The sequence below is a fragment of the Perissodus microlepis genome, chromosome 10, assembly GCF_051167445.1.
Source record: "Perissodus microlepis isolate ML-2025 ecotype Zambia chromosome 10, ASM5116744v1, whole genome shotgun sequence".
Classification (NCBI taxonomy): Eukaryota; Metazoa; Chordata; class Actinopteri; order Cichliformes; family Cichlidae; genus Perissodus; species Perissodus microlepis.
The window spans coordinates 19,735,198-19,758,175 of NC_140470.1; the positions used below are offsets into that span (position 1 = coordinate 19,735,198).

Genomic DNA, 22,978 nt, shown 5'->3' on the forward strand with positions numbered 1-22,978 from the left:
GGCACTATGTGCCAGCTATTGCAGCCCCTAGTGGCTGTGTGAATACGTGCATATATAATGTGTGGCATATATATCTTTATATCACTATTAGGTTTGAAATTCTGTGCTAAGAAACCAACAAAATAGAGCAACAAATGAGACAAATCATAACTTTTCACTAACCCTAACAAAGTGCTGAAAGCTAGCCAAATAATAAAGTGAACTGAAACTAAACAGAGTTTACAAAATGAAAGGGAAACTTTAACTTTATTTAACTTTCTCCTGGTCAAATGTTCAAAGTTTAGTCCCAGCATTCTACCGTTTTCATGCTGTTTCACTCTTTTAAGACTGGATACACTGCCACTAACACTGTGTGTTTGGGAGATTTGTTGGTCATTTCAAGAGTAGGTGGTATATCCAAACTGGAACTTTATTTTATCAATAAACTGAATACATCTTGCTTAATAAAAAAAAAAAAAAAAAATCAGTGGGTAGTCTGCTTGTTGTCTATTGATAAATGTGAATAAGTGGTTCTCTTATGGGCAGCACGGTAATGCAGTGGTTAGCACCGGTGCCTCGGGCTGTGAACATACTCGCTGGCTGGAGCTTTACTGTTTAGTTTGCATGTTTTCCTGCGTCTGCTTGGATTTTCCTTGGGTGCTCCGGTTTCCTCCCACAGTCCAAAGACTTGCCTGTTAGGTTAATTCATTATTCTAAATTGGTTGTATGTGTCATGTCGGTTTCAGTGGTCTTTCTGTTTCACTGCGAAAGACTGGCAACCAGCCCAGTGTATCCCACCTCTCAGTCAAGCTAAGGCTCCAGTCACGCAGGCCTAGAGACAACTTGGCAAACCCCCTGCCATCCACCCTTCACTGGACTAAATATATATATATATATATATATATATATATATATATTCCCCAACCAGTTGCTGATCAGTCACAAAGAAGTATTCGGTTCTCCACCTAAACTTCTTTGCAGTTGCTTTGGTCTCTTGAATATTGGCTCCTGTAGTTTGCATGGAAGATGCTGGCTTGTTTGCAAACACTCACCAACTAGTTTCTAAGCAGTAGTGTAATTGTAAACTATAAAGTTGTGCTATTTGAAATGTGTTGTCGCAGTGAGGCACAACTGTTATTCTGAGGCAATAGTTCTACTTTTCTGGTTTAAGTCACACATTTTCCAAGTGTCACTGCCATTTGGTAATTAGTCAGGGACGGTTTGCTTACAAATCTGCATCTTCCATGCAAACTAGGAATGACTGTGATAATCTCCCAACCAAAGCAATGCAAGGAGGTTTTTTGTGCCAGTGCCCTCTTTACAACCAATGTCACCTGTCAACTGCCAGAAACTTCCAGCAACAACTCACAAACCAATTGGGAAATACACCTTTTTCTCCAGTGACTGAGGCCTAAACGGTGACCCTGTAACAATAAGCATACAGGGTACAGATAAGCAATAAAGGCTATGAATGGAGACACTTGCTTAGAGCAGAACAATTGTTAATACTTGAATTATTCCTACAAGTCAAGTCAAAATATTTAATGCTGCTGCAGAGGAAAAAAAACCCCTGAAAGAGACAATAAAACACTCAAACTGACTTTTCCTGTATCTAAATGTAACAAAGCGTCTCTTTGGAATAATTAAATCTGTGTGCTGTTTTCAGGCTCCGGTGCCCTCCTTTAGTCTAAACCTCGGCTGTAGTTGAGTTATTTCTCTTACTGTCTGTGCACTTTGCACTTCTCCTCTCCTCCCGCTGAACTCAAGCCTTCGCATTTTTCAGCCCTCTCCCGCTTTTTCAGCATGACTCCCCTTCCTCAACCCTCAGTTATTCCTTCTCTGCATCCCCCCATTTCTCTCTCCTCGCACCCCTCTCGTTAGCCGGGTATAAATCTCCAGAACTAACCCAGTAATTTAACCAATTAGCATCTCAGATATGAAGGTGGCATCTAAATTACGACGGTGCAGAATAGTGATGCATGTGGCCCCGGCTGCTGAATTTACAACCTCTCGTTACATATTCAACCAGCATAAATCAAGTGTTCCCCACTGACACACGGCCTTATGGGTAGGCACGGGCCGAGGTGGAGGGAACAGTCCCGGGGATGCGAGTTAGTTAATCATGTGGAAATAAGAAGCATAACCTAGATTCGCAGACACACATACACACCAATAAAACACATCGTAAACCTTTCTGAATACACACTTTTCCAGATACACACTCACATACACACATGCTTGAAAAAACAATATATTATATAAACAAACACAAACAAAACAAAGTAATCACAAAATTAAAAACAATGCAACACAGAATCTAAGCACAGATGTTTTGTTTTAGGCACCTCCCTCACCTTCCCTCTCTTCCTCTACCTCCTGCCAACACACGCACACACAGACACACACACACACACACACTCCTGCCTAAATGAGTGTTTCCGTGTGTTGATGGGCAAGACAAAGAGCCCATGCAGTAACCAATGCGTGTGTGTGTATGTATGTGTGAAGGCTTGTGTGCCTCTGTTGTTATCTCAGCGCGTGGTTTCAGCAGCGGTGCGGGGCGTCTGGTCCTCACAGCGGCGGTGGCGACAGCGAGTGAGTGATAACTGTAGTAAAAGTGTAGTAAACAGTCTGAGTGATGGCGGCTGTTGGCGGGGCCAATTGAGCGTGTGACATCAGCCGTGACACATCAGTGGAGAAGCACAACGGTAATGACAGCATCGCCACGCAGTGCGCTCAGGCTATCTGTTACTGCTTAACAGCGCCACACACGCACGCACGCAGGCACAGACACCGCACACACACACATATAGTCGCTGATGGGGATAAATCTGACTTTCAGCTGCTGAGAACCTGCAATTGCTCTGAAACTGCTTCCAAGTCATGAGAGAGAATTTGTGTTTTTCCGTATGGGGGACGGTTAGAGGTAACTCAAAGCAGGGGAATCTTAGGGTTTAGGTGTAGCTGAAGGGTGAAAGGTCATGAGCTCGACTCCCTGGAGAAACACTACAAATACTGCTGCTCCCACTCTGAGCATCATTACAACCCCCCACATACACAGACACCACATACCACAAATCATTATAACATGTAGTCTTATAATGAGCTGGTCACCTTCTAAACCTTCTAAAAATTCTAATCCCCTGATTCTTCTAATCCCCTGATGCCTCTCTCTCACACTCTCACCTACCAGCCTCCCATGAGACACGCCGACTGCAGGGGTCTCATAATTAGACACAGGGACACGGATATGGGAAATACAAACTCATTCAGCACTGAATGAAGAATATGGCCCACATTTAGACAATACTTAATGTAAAAAGTTAGGACAGACGATCCTGTGAGTCAACTAAACTATCAGGTAAACAGTCAGGCTATCTATCAGTTTGTTCCATTTGAAGTCAGAAGTCGGAATTTCTCAGATTCCAATCTGAGTTTTCAACTGGAGCAATCCCCCTATCCCCGGCTTCACAATCCAACATGGCAGCAGTGCATGTAAATAGTAGTAAAACTGTGAATCTTTGCAGCCACTATTGTCTATTTATGACTCGCAAAATAAGTCATGCACAGCGCACTGACCATGAACATGCCACAGCTGTGCTTTGAAATCACAAGCATTGTCCTGTCTTGCTAGTGTTGTTTGAATGGCTCCAAACAAATCCTCTTTTGCCTTACGTTTTCTACTTCACCACTGGAACATTCTCATCTCAGCAATGACGTCACTCCGAACTCTGACTTTTGAGGAAAATGAGCATCATGGGAGTTCTTTTCATTAGATTGTCATTTAAGTTCAGTCTAACAAATTCTCGTACTTTAATCTTTTGATGCATCATGTTGCATCATTAGCAAATGACTAGAGAACAAATACGACTGCAACCTCCAAGTAGCTGGGAAAAATTGTAGGTTACACGCTGAATTTTTTCACACTCAGAACCAGTTGCAAGTAGTTGCGGCAACTGCTTTCGATTGCACAGGTCGCCTCATGGGAGGCAACCTCTCCATACGACTAGGGTCCAACTCGGACTGACTCCAGTCACTCTCAGATAGACTGGCAAAGGTGTGAAATCTGAGTCATTCTGTGCTGATGAGTGCAACTGCGACGCGTCTCCTGCAGTAGGGGACTCGACTCAGCCAGTTGCCACCTGCTTGGTTTCTGGTCATATCCCAGTATTAAAGCAAGGTTGCTGAGCCCCTATGTCACCATTCTGCAGCTGCACCTCGACAATATTTGTGGAAGAACTTCTGATTTTCTGTTTCACATCTTTGAGGTTCTGGCTGGATTCTGAATGTAAGTAATTAGTGTTAATTTCTGCATGTGTAGACGGCAACAGATTTGTGATTTTCACCAATTTGTTGTAAACTGATTGCACAAAATTGATTTATTTTATTATTTTGAAGGCAACAACTGGTGCCCATCTTTTAAGCAACCATTTCAAAAGCAACAAGAGTTCAAGTTCATCGCACACGGTCGCAGTAATTTTGGTTGTGCCGTGGTCTCCCTAGTGTGACTGTAGCACAGGACACTATATTTCTAATGAGATGACATCACTCAGGTTTTCAGTTTTTATGGTAAACGTCTGTAAAAAATAGGTGCAGCAAGAACTGTCAGCAGTGAGGTTTGTGGGTAAGAATTAGTGGTGATTGCTCCCTGCCGAGAAATATCACATGTTGCCAGCTGAAAGTGCTTCCAGGAGGATCTTGTTTCCATAAAGACACGTGAGGAAGGCATCAGAACTAACATGGAAGACAGTGAGACATTCACCAGTGCTCTTCTAACATCTCCTTATCCACGACTACATAGTTGATGTTTATTTACTAAAGAACTACACAGGAGATGTCATATTAGTGAGTTATCACCAGGTAATTATGCATTCATAATTAAACAAACCGGTTTAACTCAACACTTTCTTCTTCTTCTTGTGTCATTTGCGATTAAAACTGTAATTGCTCATTAATTACTCATCACTCCATGATAAGGTGCTGTTTTTCTGCTGCCTAGAGGAGGGAAACATCATACATAGTAGTTACTCATGAATCATAAAAAACTATGACTATGATGCCTCACTTTACATAAAAGGGAAAAAGAGGCAGTAATGACCAGTACATCCCTATTTCTGAGTAAATACGTGCTACTGAGTAACTTAGTAATTACTTCCTACTTCCTAGTTCTCAATTACTATGTTACCATGTATTTCGCTGTTATCTCAAAGGAAAGCCATATTATTTTATACCCTCTAGGCTTTTGTTATTAATTAAATGATCAATTTTAATTTTACAGGCAAAAAATTAGAAACAATTTCTCCTTTTTATGTATAAGTATCACAGCGTCATGACAGAAATATGGCGTTTGCAGCATAAAACTCACATAACAGGTGGTATTTTTAGCCAATAAAAAGACTGTGATGCTTAACATAGAAACAAGAATAAAAATGGGTCCATCATAAAAACATTACATGTGGCCATCATTATCTGAATTATAGTTTTGGACATAATTTTGTGGACGTTAATATGACTAAGGTGTTTGAATGTTGTTTTTCTGTCTGTTAACGCAAGGAACCAAGTTTTTGCCACCTTTCGGCTTTAGGGGCAGTTTCTCATAAAAGCCAGCATTATAAATACTATGAGAAGACCGGTTAAGTTTATGCCAGACCCACAGGTCACAGAGAAGAAATGCAGATTTAGAGAAAAAAAAAGAAAACGTCTTTCATTTTAAATAAACACCCGGATGATAGAGGCGGATTTGAGACTCAAGCCTGCAAACACCTACGCAGCCTGACCCGAGTTCAAGTGTTTCTATCTCTCTTTCTCTCGCTCCGAGAAAGATACCGACGCAGAGGGAGAGAGAGGGAGAGAGCAGCATTTAACCTCAGAGGGTCAGACTGAAAAAATAAAAAATCAGCTGAAATTCTCTGTGATCAATATGTCCAAGAAATGCACACACCCACACAGTGTTGCCACGGAGGACACCCATGAGCATCAGCACTCAGATACACATGAGCCATCCCTAATAGGCGCACACAAGCTAAAAAAACCTAAACACTTCACTGTAACACACACACACAGGCACAGTGGAAGAAGAGCTGGCCACAGCTGCGCGCTCCTCATGAGCGCAGCACTAACTGACGGCTAATCGATTAGTGCTTGGTGACCTCTGACCTCACTAGCTTCCTGTCTGACAGATTACACCTCCGCAGTTCCATAGGACTGCATTCGCCTGCCTCGTTTTGTGTGTGTGTGGTTTTGGGTTTTTGTTATTTTTTTGTCTCCACAATGGAACAAAAATAACAGAAACATCTCTCAAAGCAGGGTGGTCCATCTCATAAGCCCCACATGCATGAACTTGCATGTAATATTACAATAAATGTGTGATTATGTGAGTCAAGGAATTTTCTTTTTTTCTTTTTTTTCTTGTCAATAGCAGCGCAAAACATAGTGTTTGTTGTTGTTTGGGCGTGTGCTATGTGTTACTGTGGTGACACAGACGGTGCGCAGATCAGGCAGCTCAGACTGGGAGGGGTGATGTGTGTGTATGTTCATGTGTGTGTGTGTGTGTTAGGAGGTAGATAACAATGCCCCTCTCGGCAGGACACTGGTGCTCTCTTCCTGGTTTGCTTTACACGGGAAACACTGCCCCAACACACACACACAGACACACACAGAGGCACACACAGATATTTATACCTGTATGGGTTGCAATGACTTCACCAGCTCGCCCTGCACAGCCAAACAAAGGGAAACAACAGCAAACTAGTGTCCCTTCAAAACACACACACACACACAAATAGAGGAGAGTGTAGAGCTTGCAGACTCAGCCGTCCGTTAGATGAGACAAGGTTAGCGTTTTTATTCCGACACGGCTATTAATAATGAAATGATGCATGGCTGGCACATTCGTACTCTCCTCCCCTTTCCTCCCCTCTCTTCTCTTCTACAAATTCCTTCTTACAGTTGTACAAACTCTCATACAGTAGATAAACACACTCCTGCTCAGCCTCCCAAAACACATCAACCACAGGTTCACTTTGTGGTAAAGGGGGGGAAAAAATTCCCAGTCTCATCAGTGTGTCAGTTAACAAGTATATATATGTATGTGTGTGTAATCTGCAGGGAGTTTCCAGATAAACTAAATGTGTTTGCTTTTTAATGACAGAGCTTAAGATATTCACACACACATGCACACACGCCACCGCCAACCACCTATCATGAATGAGCCACTCTGTATGCTTACCTCAATTCCATGTGTGTGTGTGTGTGTGTGTGTGTGTGTGTGTGTGTGTGTGTGTGTGTGTGTGTGTGTGTGTGTGTGTGTGTGTGTGTGTGTGTAAGTGAGACTAATCGCTGTCCAGTAATGGGAGCATGCTAAGAGAGATCTCTGTGTAGGAGCCCAGAGGCCTTTAGCCACAGTCTCATCGCCCACCTGGAGGTTATCCACATACCACACCAATGCACACGCTCACACGACAGCTAGTCTTTTGTTAGCCTGCCAGAGAGCCACAGAAGTCAGTCCATTGGTAGGTTACATAATCGCTCTCTGACTTAATTAATCAGTAAGTTTGTTGATCAATCAGCCAAGTCAGTAAATCAGTCAGTAGGTTAATTAGTCATTCAGCTAATTTGTCAGTTAACTAAATGAAAAGGCGTGCCTTCTGTTCCACGTCGGGATTTTTTCCCCTTACCTGATGTGATAACACACTATGGCGTCTATACAGTGCACTGTGAGGCTTGAACTAATTTCTGAGACAATGTGTCGACTCTACAGATTCAAAAGTCTTTTACGTGCCTACGTAAAAAAATTTTTTTTAGTAGTTTCAATCCATGCCCACATCGCCTTTGCAGAGCTGAACATGAATTTGGGTAAAAATTCAATTAAACTCCTCTTTAAATATTTATACGTTTACTATGTCAGAGATTGAAATATTTGAACGTTTGGTTTTTTACATCCTCAATGGGCACATTTTTCATTGTGCAGTTTAGTAGTCAAATATTTATTACTGGACAAAAAAAAAATCCAGTGCACCACTCACCCGCTGCTGAAAACAGTTGTAGTTTTTGACAACAAGCAGACACCTAAAGTAATCGAGGCATCACAACGGCTTTGAAAGGAACAGATGGGAAAATCTTTGAGACCCTCGTGTCGTGTTTGTAGCTTTTAGGGTAACGTGATCCCTGCCTAAGGGTGGTTATGTGCACTGGGGTGGGGGGTGGGGAGTACCGGGAGACAGGAAGGGGAGGATGAGAGAGGTGAAAAAGGAGGAAATGGGGAGAAAAGAAAAAGGAAAAAGGTGTATGTGTGTGTGTGTGTGTGGGTACATATTACACATCTGTGTGGACTCTCTTCAGTTTTGCCCTTTGGCAGTTTTCTTCCTGATACTCCACGCCCGATTCAAATGATACAGAAATGGTAAATGGCCTGTATTTGTATAGCGCTTTACTAGTCCCTAAGGACCCCAAAGCGCTTTACACTTCCAGTCATCCACCCATTCACACACACAAGCCTGATGGAGAAACTTGGCTCTTAAAAAGAAGTTGGAATTAGAATTATTCCAATTTACAGACAATACAAAGGAAAATGTTCGGGGGAAAAAATGAAAAGAAGAAGAAAAAGTAGATAGATAAAGACAACAACACATATCTCCATCTCTGAACCTAAACAAGCTCCTCTGCGTTAGTTTAGACAGTTAGAGGAAATGAAAATGTGTGTGTGTGTGTCTGTGTGCGTGCATGCATGTGTGTGTGTGTGTCCATTAAAACAAGCAGTCAAACTAAATCAGCAAGTAATGTGAATGCCGAGCTTCTAAATGCTGGGACAGGTGCAGACTGAGAGGCTAAATGAGAGAAATGAATAAAACATAGTCCTCTCTGCCTCTTTCTCCCTCTCTTATACACTGTTAAACACACACACACACAAACACAGACAGAGAGAGAGAAGCGAACAGTGGCATTATGTCAATAGTATGAATAATTCCCAGCACCGATGACCTTTAACACAGGAAGTGATACTGCACCTTGAGAGTGTGAGCTGAAAAGAAAGAATCAGCCTCAAATAATTAAATAAGTGTGTGTTTATGAAGTGCGAGACATCTTCACAAACCAGCCAAAGAACTTCAATGTCATCCTCCACACTCACGGAAACTCTGAGAATAAATGATGAAGAAGTTTATCTGCTTAAATTCATTTACATTATCCTCCAAAAAAAGTGCAATAAACTTTATAACCACCTAAAAATGACTATATTTGTTGATGCAATCTGTATCGGTAAATAATGTCACAAAGAGAACATCTCACAGGACTTATGGCACCAAAAAGGTTAACTTCATGGAAGCGTGTTTACTGAACTGACCATTTCTAATGGCAGTGACAATAAAAAATAAATAAATAAATAGGAAATTAAGAAAATTCAAATTAAGTAACCATAACCGAGCCAGTGAAACTGACGGAAGTAGACAAACCTGGCAACCCAAAGCCAAATGATGCCACTTCTCCCCCCAAAAAATGAGACAACACTACATCTTTCGTAAAGATACAAAAAAACCAGCAAATTCTTACAACAAGATGAAAGTAAAATCAAAGAAATTTAACTCTGTCAGACCAAAACAACTCTCGGGATTTATCTCAGAGAAACAGAAGAACTAGAAGAAGTGAAAAACCACCACTTTGAATGTCTTCTTCACCATCGACAGTGTAAAACCATGATACTGCACTGTCATGTTGGCTTATATATAAAGTTTCTTTAGTCATTTGTGTCTTATTCAGTATATATACAACCAAGCATTGGCGTTTTTCCAGGAAAAAAAATCAATAGCTGACACTGAAACCTTTAATTTTTGGATTATGCCTTAAAAATAGCATCTGTGATTTTCAGCTGCCTCTTCAATTTAAAAAAAAAAGAAATCCAATGTGCTGTTAATGCAATTTTCTTATATTGTACAGTTCATTATTGTACCTGTACCTAATTATGCTGATGCCAAGCAAAGCAAATTAGAATTTGAGAGGATGAAGATCTGAAGAAAAGCAGGGCAAAGACGGAAAAGAGCGATGAGGACGGGTCAAGAAAGGAGGAGGCATATTCTCTCACAGTCTATTTTAGATGTGTGTGTGTGTGTGTGTGTGTGTGTGTGTGTGTGTGTGTGTGTGTGTGTGTGTGTGTGTGTGTGTGTGTGTGTGTGTGTGTGTGTGTAGGCTACATGTCAGACAGTGACAGTTGAGCGAACAGTGACATACCAGGTTGGCAGAGATATTTTGGTAACTAGGACAAGTGAGAGTGAGAGGGAGAGAGCGATAGTGAGGAAGACAAAGGCGGAAAAGATGAAGAGATCGTTTAGAAGATCCCTCTCACTTTCTGTCGCCTTTCTTCACCTCACCCCTCCATCCGCCCTCCCTCCTCCTCCTCCTCCGCCTCCTCCTCTCTCCTCTTCTATCTGATTGACAGCGCCCCCTCCTCACCCACCCTGTGCTCTTTGATTGACAGGACTCCCCAGACTGAGGCTCTTATCCCCCTGAAACAAACCTGGCTCTGCTCCTCCTCCTTTCTCTCTTCTGTCTGCCTAGACAAGCTCCCACTCTCCTCCCCCTCCTCTTACTCCTCCTTTCTTCCTTCTGCTCCCTCTAAATGCCATCTTATCATCTTCACCTCCTCTTTCTGTCATCCCTCCATCCCTTCCTCTTTCCCATCATCTCTTGCTCAAGCTCTGACCCCTCTTAACCCTATAGATTACACACACACACACACACACACACACACACACATAGGGAACCCCTTAAACCCCGAGGCTTATGTGGGCCCCTTTAGACTTTGAGAGGACACACACACACATTCACACACACTGGTATCCGTAGCACCCCTACACACAGAAAAACACACACTCAAACTGTCTTCCTCGCGCCGCAACACTCGTCTAAGCCCTGAACACACACCACCTGAGACTATAACCCCCTCAAACTGCTCACACACGCACAGTCTGAGCCTATTAAGCCAATTGTAGCAGTCTAAACAGGCACAAAGCTGAGCAGTGAGGTAGGTAACCCCTCAGGGCCACGGAGACGAAAACAGAGTGAAAGAAAGAAAAAAGGAGGTTGGGAGAGGGAGCAAAGCAGAGGGGTGTGGAGAGAGAGGGTGAGGTGAAGCAGAGGCACGGAAAAAAGGGAGGAAAAGGAGGAAGTGAGAAAGGGGGAAGTGGAAGTGATGGAGGAAAGTAAGAGAAAGGGGGATGATGAGGATGCTGAGTGATTAAAAAAAAAGACAGTAAGAGTTGCAAGTAGTAACTGAATGGCAGTCACACACACATAGACACACACACCCAGAAGAGGAGAGTGGTTGTGGCTCTTTAGGAGTCAAGCAGGCGTATGATAGGATAGCGTTGCATGTCGTTAACCCTATATTAACCCTGAGAGGCAGTGGGATGCTCAGTGTGCTATAACAAGGATTAACTGGGCCACACACACACACTCACAGATACACTCATACGTACATGGTACGATGGGCTAGCTGTCAGTCACACACATGTGCGCACAAGGACTGAGAGACACGCAATGAGCTGTCAGTCACTCTCTTTAATGGTTCGCACACACAAATGTTTGAATTTGTTAAAGCATGAGTAATGTGTTTAAATGAGCGTGAGCCTTAACTCTGTTCACATGTCGATGTAACGTTTAAATGGTATGTAGATAAGTGTGCTTATGCATATCTCTTCATCTGCCAGTAACCCACTGCAGACTTGGCTGTAGCAACATTTTGGAGCCTTTTCTCTCTACTGTGCACTGTATATGCTATAATGTAATATCAGTTTCACTTGGCTGAAACCATCCCTGCAGAAGCGTTGGGCAGCATTTATACCATGCAACAGTATCCAGGTCTTAGGGCAGTGGTTTCTTTTCTTTCTGAGAGCTTTCTTTCCAATTTTATGCTGATATGGGGCTCGTTTTAATGTGAGTGCAGATGCTCTTCTTTCCTCCAGCATCTCCACAAAAGCCTTTGCTGTTGTTCTGGGATTCGTTTGCACTGTTCACACATTAGTTTCACGGAAACAGAATGCATCTCCTTCCTAAGTATTACGACTGTTGCCCGATCCCATGGTATTTATACTTACATACTATTGTTTGTACAGATGAACATGGTATCTTTCAGGAAATTGCTCACGAGGATGAACACGGCTTCTGGAACGTCACAATTTTTTTCCAGTGTCGGGGCAGTTTCCTTTGGTTTTCCCATGATGTCAAGCAAAGGGGCCAAGACACACGTCGCACTGACTCTGATGATGCTGATTAGCTCATCACAGGCTTCTAACGCTAGTGAGCAAGTTTTCAAGCTGTTTTAATAGCACACTTACTTAAAGTGCCTGGCAAAGTAGTGGACTGGTGGTCCATACATTTACGTGGAAAAGAAAGTTTCTACAGGACTCTATGTATTCCTTTGAAAAACTAAATTGTTGTATGTCTGTATGACTTTGTCAGCCTTTTGCATTGTGAAGGACTTTATTGTGGAGGAAAATCAGCCCACTCTTCCTTACAGCATCGCTTCAGTTCACTGAGGTTTTTGCACAGCTCGCTTAAGGTCCCACCACAGTATTTCAGTCAGGTGGAGGTTTGGACTTTGACTTGACCATTGCAACACCTTCATTCTTTTCTTTTTCAGCCATTCTGCTGTAGATTTTTTGCTCTGTTTGAGATCATTGTCCTGTTGCATGATCCATTTTCAGCAAAGCTTTAGCTGTCAGACACTTGGCCTCACATTTGAGTCTTAGTGCTGTGCATTACGACCAAGCATCTCCAATTTGGTCTCATATGTCCAAAGGACATTGTTACAGAGGTTTTGTGGTTTGTTCAACAGCAACTTTGCAAACCCAAGCCATGAATAAACGCCCCAGACCACCAAACTGCCAAAACTTCTTCTTTTATAGAGGCGCTCACATCTGCTGACGGTCAGTTAAGTGCATTAGCGTCCATCATCCCACATTTTCACATAACTATAAGTCCAATGCGGAGCTTAGCACATGCACATCTGCATGTTGTAGCTTCATACTATCACCAGAGGGCAGTGTAAAAAAAAACAGATCACAGACAAGAATGTGGGATACTCTTGTTTATGTTTGTGCTGTTTTTGGTCTTTTAGTTGCGCTGTTGAAAAGAAGGAATTTATCACAGACATCTTTGTAGCGAAGACGACGTTTTTTGTTTCATTTCTTCTTCATAGGTAAACATTGGCATTACCTTTCAGTTCAAGCCAAATTGTCAACCAATCCGGATTGTACCTTTGTAACTATTATAGCTAAATGCAGCATACACTTGAGTATGTATAACCACAGATGCAGGGGGATATATCTGCTAAGCCCTTAATGTTTTCATTGTAACTGTTTAAAATAACTATTAAAGTTACATTTTGAATATTTCTTTTGAGTGGGTGAGTTAATTCGAGCTCTACTTCTGTTTACAATCAATGACACTTTAAGCTGTTATTTTGACTTTGCCTCATTCTCTCTCCACATGTTTGCGTCAAACAGCAGAGCTCCAGATGTTACACGAAGAGGCTGTGAACCACTGCAAAGTGGAGGGGGCAACAGGAAGTATCCCACGGTATCCACGGTAACCTTGACATTCCATCTTGACCAAGTTCCCTGACATCTCCCACAATTCCCTCTGTTTTTCTCCTCCTGCCGTGGAAAATGAGACGCACACCCCTGTGTGTGCGCGCACACACACACACACACACTTCAATAGTCATCAAGCATCAATGTAACAAACAGTGACACACATATTATGATTATGCAGCTATTACTTTGTCAGTTTGTGTCTAATATATCAGCTATTCTTTTAGGGGCCAAACCCAAGCCTTGGCCATGAATCCACACACGCAGATTACATACACACTTTCTAGGCAAATATATAAAAGGCTGTAAGCTGAGACGTTTGAGATAGCCGACAAAACAGGAGAATTGGGCGGTGGTGCGGCAATACCTATAATGTCCTTCACGAACACACCGTACGTATAGCGTATGACACACGCACACGTTTGTGCACTTAATAAGATTTCTCCAAACACAAAGAAAAAGAGGAAAGAGGAGTTTTGCACCGTATAGAGCGAAACCTTGTACATCCCCTCCAAAGTGGCGAGAATAAAGAATCTCATTCATGCCAAATTATCCCTGTAATAACCTTTATGACCTCTGTTTGCGGCGCTGATCACACTGATGTTTGTCTTTATGAACCTTTAGTGAAGAAGCACTGAAGGACAGTCTGTGGATACAAAGCTGAGAGTCTATGGTGTGATTACTGTTCATCAGACGCTCATAAGCCACAATATTTAAACCTCAGTTTCAATTGTGTGGTTCCTCACGCCACACAATGGGGGTATGCTTAGGGCGAGGGCATGGGAACACTGTCAGTGGATCGTCTGGGTCCTGTAAGTTGTGGAGTGTTATCTCCTTATATCTCACTTGGTCTAGCACATCTTACATGCAGTATGCTTGATTGGACTGGAATCTGGAGATCTGGATATCCCGAGGCAGGGTCAAAACCCCGAACTCTTTGTCGTGTTTCTTGAGCCATTCCAGAGAAGTCTTTGCAAGAGTACTAGTGCCTCAGGGAGTGTGCTTGGACTGCAACAGTGTCTAGATGCTGTGAAAGTAATATCCACATGAATGCCAGCACCCACTGCACTGTAACAAGAAGATCTGAGGTATTTACCTCATCTGTCAGTGCTTTTAATGTTGCAGATGATCAGCTTATATTATAGTTGCCAAAAATCTTTCACAAACTGAAACTTAAACATCTGGTCATGGTGAAGAAGGAAAAAAAAGAAACACTTGGTACAAATCTGCAGGAATATGATATTTTGTACAGTGATTTAAGTTGTGTAACAATGTGGTGACAGGGAGTAGAATATTTCACTCCTCTTCCTGTGAATTACTCAAACACATGCAGACAGACCGACAGAACTGCTCGCAGAGGGTTAAAACAACTGCCAAGGAGAAATCAGATTAAAATGAGGTTGGATCTCATTTCAGTTTTTCTCTGTCACTTTTTTTTTGTTCTTCTTCGCTCATGACCCATTTTTCTGCGCTGCTGCAGGAGAGACAGAAAGAGGGGTGGGGTGGATGTTAAGGGAGGGATAACTTCAATCTTCTCCTGTGACAGACAGAAGGGAAGAAAGAGAGCGACAGACAGACAGAGACGAGCGGCAGGAAAACAACAGACGACTCCTGCTAGTGAGCTGCTTTGTGTTTTGCGTGACGTAGAGGAAACACACATTCATCTGAGCACTCAAGTCTGAAAGTGCGCCTTTGGGATGTAACGGAGCAGCTGATGTGTATTTGTGTCCCCTCTGCAAAGATCGATGATTACGTTACTAGAGTGCGCATGTACATGCAGATAAAACCTGTGTGTGTGTGTGTCTGCAAGTGTAATTCCACACTGTCACCACCCACTCATGAGTCCTGCTGTTTGACTTATAAAAGCAAAATTGGTTTCTCAAATGCTTCCCGTGCATCTGAGGCCGCTGATTCTATCGAGGAGTGACAGCAGCTCATCCAAACACACAAACATCCTGTCCCACCGCGCCGTTCAAACGGGTCAGCGCACAAACCCTCGTCCACTGTGTGTCTGTGGGTGTGCGCAAGTGTGTGCGTAAGGAGAGAGAGAGAAGAGGCAAAGTGAGAGACAGTACCTGTCGATGATAACAGGGTCTGAGGGTGTCTCATTACGGTTTCCACAGCTCTTCTTGTCACAGCACCGACTACGGGAAGAGAAAAGAAGACCGTCAGGGAAGAAGACACAGGGCAAAGTGGGGGGGAAATTTGGGCATAGGGTACATTTTATGGAATTTCCAGATTAGAGGTTTAAGTGGGAGTGTTGCAGTGCAGACGAAAGTGCCTTTCGTCTGCACTGATAAAACAAATTTATTACAACATCTGCAGAATTTGTCCCAATCTGTCGAAAACAGGCCATAGTGAATTTTACTGAAAGTCTTTCAGAGAAATCTGCCCTGAAAGCAAGGATAAAAATAGACCTGCAAGACAAGGAAAGTGACTGTATAGCAGGATCTGAAGGAAATACACTGTGGGATCGCTGCTTTAACAAATACATTAAAAAAGACACTGCCGGATTTATTGTTGGTCGTGGTTTGTCTCACTAGTGGGTAATTTGTTGCTGTGGTCACTGCCTAGCATTTCTTTTTTCCATTTTCTCCACTTTTTACTGCTGAGCTGGTTGATATTCATTACCAGTGTTCCCAGTATAAGGTGCACCCTTAACCACAGTTTGCCCATCTGGCTCAAACAATCAACTATTAAGATAGTAGTTTCATCCGAATCCCAACAACCTCTCAAACATTCAGGTTTTTAGGATTGGGCTCAAATAGATGGTTTAATTTTGCACAGCACATTATAAGAACTACACAGGTAGTAATTTAGCTGAATAGCAAAATAATATAAAGATAAGTTCCAGAGCTCCAGGCACCAAGATCGTGTTTTGGCTTAAAACTGATCTTTTAACAACCTTAACCAGATGTTGCAAAGCTCCATTTTCCATTTTGCAAGATTGCCAGGAGTCCTGCCCCTACATTACACACGCATATACTAACATTACATGCTAGGTCACAATTTTACAGCGTTTATTGTAAAACACCATGCTTTGTGCTGTGGATAGCCACAACACTTTTTCCTATGAGACTAGACTGTAATGGGGCATTACACCTATTTTCATAGCCCATGAAGGTGACTGCATAATATGATTGTAACTATGGGGTTTTGTAAAGTCTCAGAATAATAACCTCTCCTGGTGTCAATATGATACTGTTGGGGTTATGAAAGGTTAATTAGTTAAAATCCCCTCCACATGTGTTGCAAGAAAATGTTTTCATGAGTACGTAATTAACAAGCTGAGATCATTTAGATGCTTATAGTCAAGTTTTTTCCAAAGGCAACATAACCAACAGCATAATCGTCTGGAAATCGAGCGCGAAAAGTCCATCCTAATTGTACTGATGAACCATCAGGTAAAGTGGAGATGGAAACAAAAAAGAAGCCCGAGGCTCCAAAAACACATGGGTGGTATACGCACACGCACGCACACGCATGCACGCACATACGTAAGAGAAAAAAAAACAAAACACCTGACATGGTTACCGAAATTCACACATGTGTACTACAAGTGTGTCAAAAAGGCTTTCTTGCATGCATCAATTATGAATAAAGGTGTAAGCAGGAGGGCGGAGGATAAAGATGGCTATGGGTGGGGAGGGGGGGTAAAGAGTGAGAGGGTGTGCGTGGGAGGGAGAGCTAAAAGAAGAGGGTGAGAAGGGGAGGGAGGGGAGAGGAGGGGTCTGGGTGGGAAGAAGAGGAAGGGGAGACATCTCGGGTTTCCCGCTGTCACAGATGGCAGAGGTAGAAAGAAAGCGACTGATACGTTACACCTTTCTCATTGTCTCCGCTATCTGCCGCTCTTTCTGCTCTCGCTGTCATTTGCTCTCTGCCGCTCTATGAACTGGGTCATTACACTGTAACTTTGGAGAGCAGAGCGCAGCAACAGAGAGAGGTTAGAGAGAGGAATCAAGCAGGAGATCAGGGACCGGGGTGGGGGGTGAAAAAGGAAAGCTAAACCACATGAGGGAGAGGTAGAGGGAAGGGTGGGTGATGCCGTGGGAAACAGAGGGGATGGAATAGATGTGAAGGAAACTTAAGGGACAGAAGAGGAAGTGGAGGAAGGAGAAGAGTGTTTTATGCTATGAAAGGAGAAGGAAGAGGTGGGATGGGAGTAATGCAGGACCTATATCTGTGGATGCTGGTGAGCTAATCATCTGCTCTAACATGCATCTCCCACCAAACACACATAAGACATGATTTTCACCTGATCTTTGTGCTGTAATCACTGAAACAATGAGTCCAAAATCGATGCAATGTCTCTTACTTGCAATTTACATGTGTTGAGAGGGAAAATGCCAAAATAAATTCACAACTTACAAACTTTGTTTTTTTGTCTCTGTAAATGAAAAATCTTTGGATATTGACTGTTGGTCAATCAAAGCTAATTAGATAATGGGTGTTTAACTTTAATTTTAATAGCTAGAATGATTAGCAGCTATGTTAACATGTCAGTGATCATATGATATAAATAAAGTCAAGAGATTAGCCTTAGATTTTGATTAGTTTAGCAAACATAATAACTTAAAAACATAAGTGACAGGCTAATCACTAATCCATAATTCTGTTCCTGGAGAGATATGTTTCATTCAAATGTCTGTTAAAAAAAAGATACAAATAATAACAGATAAACTTCTGCTTACACAGAAGCTGAGCAGCCAAGGATTTTCCAAATTCACAGAACTTTGTCTAAAAGTATATTTCATGTCCTGGAGTTTCCAAAGAAATGAAAACTATTATGCTAAAATGTCCACAATAAATTAAACTCACCTTAAAAATAAAAACAGAGTTTCAACCAGCTACACCGAGGCTGCTCTGTCAGACAGAGTGAAATAAAATATCTACAATGCCATAAAGCTTCTTGATTTGAAAGAGGGCAAATGTTAAAATACACTGAGCACGACCAACATTTGTATTAAGCGCGTTCATTGAAGCATCTATTGTCCAATTCTAGAGTGAAATCACTCACGTATTCGTGCCAGCGCTTCAGCCAATTTTGCAACGCAGGTCTTTGTGGTGGCAGATTGGCTGGGAGCATATGGCTAATAGCACTGCCGTGACAATAAGCCACACTGATTAATGGACGCCCTGAGCTCTTTGTGTGTGTGTGTGTGCGTGTTGTGTTGTGTTGTGTGCAAAGCCCCCGCTGCAGAATCAGCATGTGAGAACACGAGGCAACAGCCGTAACTTTGACCTCAGCGGCTGTTGAAGACAAGCGACTGTTTACACTCGCTGCAGAAGCCATACTTTCTGCACTGTTGCTCCCCCAAAGGAAGTATTTAAAACAAAATCCTGCAGGACAGAACGAGCACCTTCTACTGTACGAGAGTCATACCGTACAGGTTATGCAAGCACATTTGATTCAGGTCCGCAATTATCCTCCACTTGATGAACGGCAATAATTTACAATAAAATCTGTTGCCAAATTGTTTATTTATATATTCACTGTAAATCCGAATTTCAATTGGTCTATCATGAGCCTCTCCAGCTGAACTGCCTGAGGAATATTCACCAAGCTATACGATGAAGTATTAGTGGGCCTGATTTCACAACTAGTCCCTGCGTGCGCATGTAGATGAACCCCAATTTATATTGGTACAGTTAAAGTTTTTCAGTGACAAGGTCAAGGAAAAAGAACAACGTAATTCATGTGCTAAATCTGAATTTTTATAACTGCGCTGTGCAGGGCTCTGAATACACAAGCATACTTCTTTGTGTCTACGGATCTATGTGTGTGTGTGTGCGCGAGTTCCTGCCTATTTTTTATAGTCAGATTGAAGAGCAAGGCCCATTTGTTAGCCATGAAACAACAGAAGGGTTCAGATTGACTAATGAGTTTCTCTGTGTCCTAATTAACCAGGCGTCAGAGACACATGCGCACACAAACTACACATGTTCCCGCGCGCACGTTTCCTATTGTATAGGATAGGTCGGCAAAACGCCCCTATAAATAGAACTTTCCTCCCAACCTACTTCCAAAGAAATTCATCTTAAGCTTATAATTAAAGCAACAACTATGATAGCCAAAACTCATCTTCCTCAACAGATAGGGCTTCAGGTGTGTGTGCGTATGTGCGTGTCGGGGGGGGGTTAATGAGGGTGACAAAATAAGAAATGTACATAGCGGTGATTGGTGAGAACTTCACAGGCAAAGTATGCTGGAGGAGAGAGGAGAGGAGAGATGTGATGCATCTGTTCTCACCTGCACATGATCTCATGTGTCAGTAGCACTCTGCACATCTCTGGGTTCTTGTCCTGGCCTTCGTAAACAATCGGCTGAAAAGAAAGAGGAGAAGAAGAAAGCGGAGAGTTAAACTCGCAGGCTCCAGCGTGTTCATTTCACAGCAGACCAAAGCCTCTTACTGTTTTTATTTACGGTGTGTGAGTGGCTCACAGAGATCGATTTAACTGATATGTAATACAACAACAGAGCAACCATCAGAAGTTGGACAGATGAGATTTGTTAATGGGATCAGTGAATTGTTTTTGTGGGAACTTTAAATCTTCATTTTCAAAAAAAAAGCTTTGAGGAAATTACTAGCTTAATAGTAGATTTATATCATAACGAGCATGAAGCTGCACCTTGACTTGTAGTTTTTCTGTAACGTAACTGCAACGTACACTTAGAATAGCGCCAAAGTGTTATTGAGATAACAGGTTAGGTCCCACTTCACCTCCATGAACGCATCCTTCATCAGTAGCACCTCTACTTCACATACACTCACACCCATTGTGTCTCACACCCCTCCTTACACACACACATGCACACATACGCACACACGGAGCTGATTCACACTCATTGTTTTAGAAAATCCTCAAAATAACAACCATCATCTCATCGGCTCCGGAGAATGGTCCTCACATTTTCTGCCTCTGCTGCCGAGGCTTCACCTGCTTCTGTTACACAACACTCCCGCGCTGCTATGGAAGCAGAATAAACCGGCATAAGTCACACATCACTAAGCTACCTATCAATCAATACGCACGCCCTGTCAGTCTTTGGTCTGCAAAAGCTGGTTTGATGTGTCGTACCGAAAACTGCGGCGAGCCTGACTGAGTGACAAGATCGCTTTCCTCATGAGCAGCCAGGAAGTTTCTCTGCCCTTTAAAATCATCTCTGGCTCATGTTTAGACTGCCTGCTGCCATCAAGTGAACAATGATGAATGAATAAAGCTGATTTTAAGACCACTTAACAAGGCCACACTGACACCGCCATACTTGGAAAATGAGACATGTATATTCACATGTTAATGCATAACTATGTTATGTCTAAGTAGCTTTAAAGCTTATGGACTGTCAGATATACTACACATGGCCCAAAACTCAAATGCAAACCCTCTAAGAAGAATAATCAGTGCTTTTATTTCACCTGTGATTCCTTTTCATTCTCCGTGAAGTGAAATTAACAGGGGCACAGTTTGCTGGTTGCATAAAACAGGATTCAGGGGCACAGTGGAGGGGCTCTGAACCTCCCAGTGGCTTCTTATTGGGGCCTCAAGATGAGCAAAGGGTGTAGGCTGAACCTCTCATTTGTACCAACTATGTGAAACTTAATGGAAAGCAGTGACAGAGGCTGTACTGTCTGAGGGCCCCAGTATTGTAGCCTAAAGCATTTCATACTAATAGCTAGCTGTGTTTTCTGGAATTGGAGCCCCCATGTGTTTCAGGGCCCGAGGCCCTTGTCAGTTACAATTTTCCATGCATGTGCATATTCCATTTGAACCCCTCCTCCCCACGCCTGCAGGAAATCTATCGATATGTGAACCTGGAGACCGAAAAGCTCCCGGTGGTCCAGGATTCCAGGGATGTGCACCCACAGTCGATTCAAGCGCAGGGTGAAAATATGAAACAAAAATGAGCTCATGGAGGAATCTGCACCAGGCTAAGCTGACATTCTCCAAGAAAAGCCAATCTGACCAAAAGCTGTCAAAGCGTCTGACGCAAGTTCAAATACGCAGGAAAGAAAATAAGCGTTTGTTCAGATTGTAAATATTTTAACTGACCTCAGACAAAGAAGAAAAAAAAAACGCTCCCATTAACACACTACTGAGGTTGATCCGACACCCAACATCTGAAACTCTTTCTGGAATCACTCACTCATCAACATTTGAACCGTAAAATCCCCCTGATTGCCCTTTAATGAAAGCCAAATCTAAGTGTGGGGAAACGCAGAGAAGGACAGAATTCTGACAGAGCAAATCTGAAGAGGAAACGTGTTTTATAAACCACAGTTGTGTCTGTGATTAGTCCTGCTACTCGCGCCATGGGAAAAGAGTGGGCCAGGAGAAAGCAATGAGCTTGCTCCCTAACCTCGCCGAGCGCGCATCACCATCATCTCTTCACTTTTTTTTTTTTTTTTTGCACTTTGCTATTTTCTCGTCTTTCTTACGCCCACACGCAAACACACAAGTAAACCATTAAACCTTTGGCTGGGTGAATGCATTGATCTTTCTAAACAGAACAGCCGTGTCGCCCGTGATACGTACCACCACATAACAGCCCACCTCCTTTATTTAAGGCGATCGGGTCAACAGCATAGATGAGCTACAGTCTGGGTCATGCAGCAAAAGTAAAAGTTTGTAACTGTAAAAGACATCCAGTTCTGACTGATTGCTGCTCGCCCTGTGCCAACAATCTTTCTTTTTAAACCAGTTTGGTTTTCGAGAGAGGTCTTGCGTTATGGAAGGTCAAACAAAACATTAGTATTTACAGCAGAACTGTATGAAACTAAGGTCTAAAGTTTCTAATTGGTCTGCCCTCATGGCAGCTTGAGACCTCTGGAGCTCCAAAGAGGAAAAAGTGACAATGCAAAGATACGTCATCCACCCTCTGTGACAGCCTCTTGTGTTAGTGTGTACCTTCCTCTACCACCACGGCCCACTTTTGCCTCAGATTCTTCATTGCTGTCACTTTGCCTGCTCTGCTCCTCTCTTTCATCTGCTTTTCCCTCCTCTGTCTCCTTCCTCTCTCCACCTCAGCAGGCCTTTCACACAGCATCTTTGCTTCTCTGTTCCCCACCTTTGAAGTGGCGTGATATGTGCGGCATGTAAACAAGGATCCGTTAAGCAGGGGAACACACTTCCTCCTGCGTTAGTGTCAGGTCGACTAGCGAGCTAGTGATCCGACAGGGCCGCAGTGACAGACGCTTTATTCTCCGGGACAGAGTTGTGATCAACGAGCTCCACGCTCTGCTTCTGAAGACTAGGAGGTGCTCTCCTTCTCCGTTTAACACAATCAGTTCTGGCCCTCAGCGCACAAACACAGAACAGGTAGACTTACAGAAATAGAACAGAAACAGGCAGCAGCTTTTAAATGCCAAATGTTGGAGTAGGCTTTTCCTTTACTGGCTGTTAAATCACAGTGAGAA

The 22,978-nt window shown here is 42.8% G+C and overlaps 1 protein-coding gene across 3 annotated transcripts in view; it reads right to left on the reverse strand.

The window, feature by feature from the left end:
* The window catches only part of LOC146379355 (transcription factor COE1-like), a 90,304-nt gene that overhangs the window by 61,362 nt on the left and 5,964 nt on the right, over window positions 1-22,978 (reverse strand). For all 3 annotated transcript variants that reach the window (XM_084940566.1, XM_084940565.1, XM_084940564.1), the window contains exons 5-6: window positions 19,813-19,886; window positions 15,638-15,706 (exon numbers count right to left, since the gene is read on the reverse strand). In XM_084940566.1, the coding sequence (XP_084796692.1) occupies window positions 15,638-15,706; window positions 19,813-19,886 (143 nt within the window). The remainder of the gene's footprint in view (window positions 1-15,637; window positions 15,707-19,812; window positions 19,887-22,978) is intronic.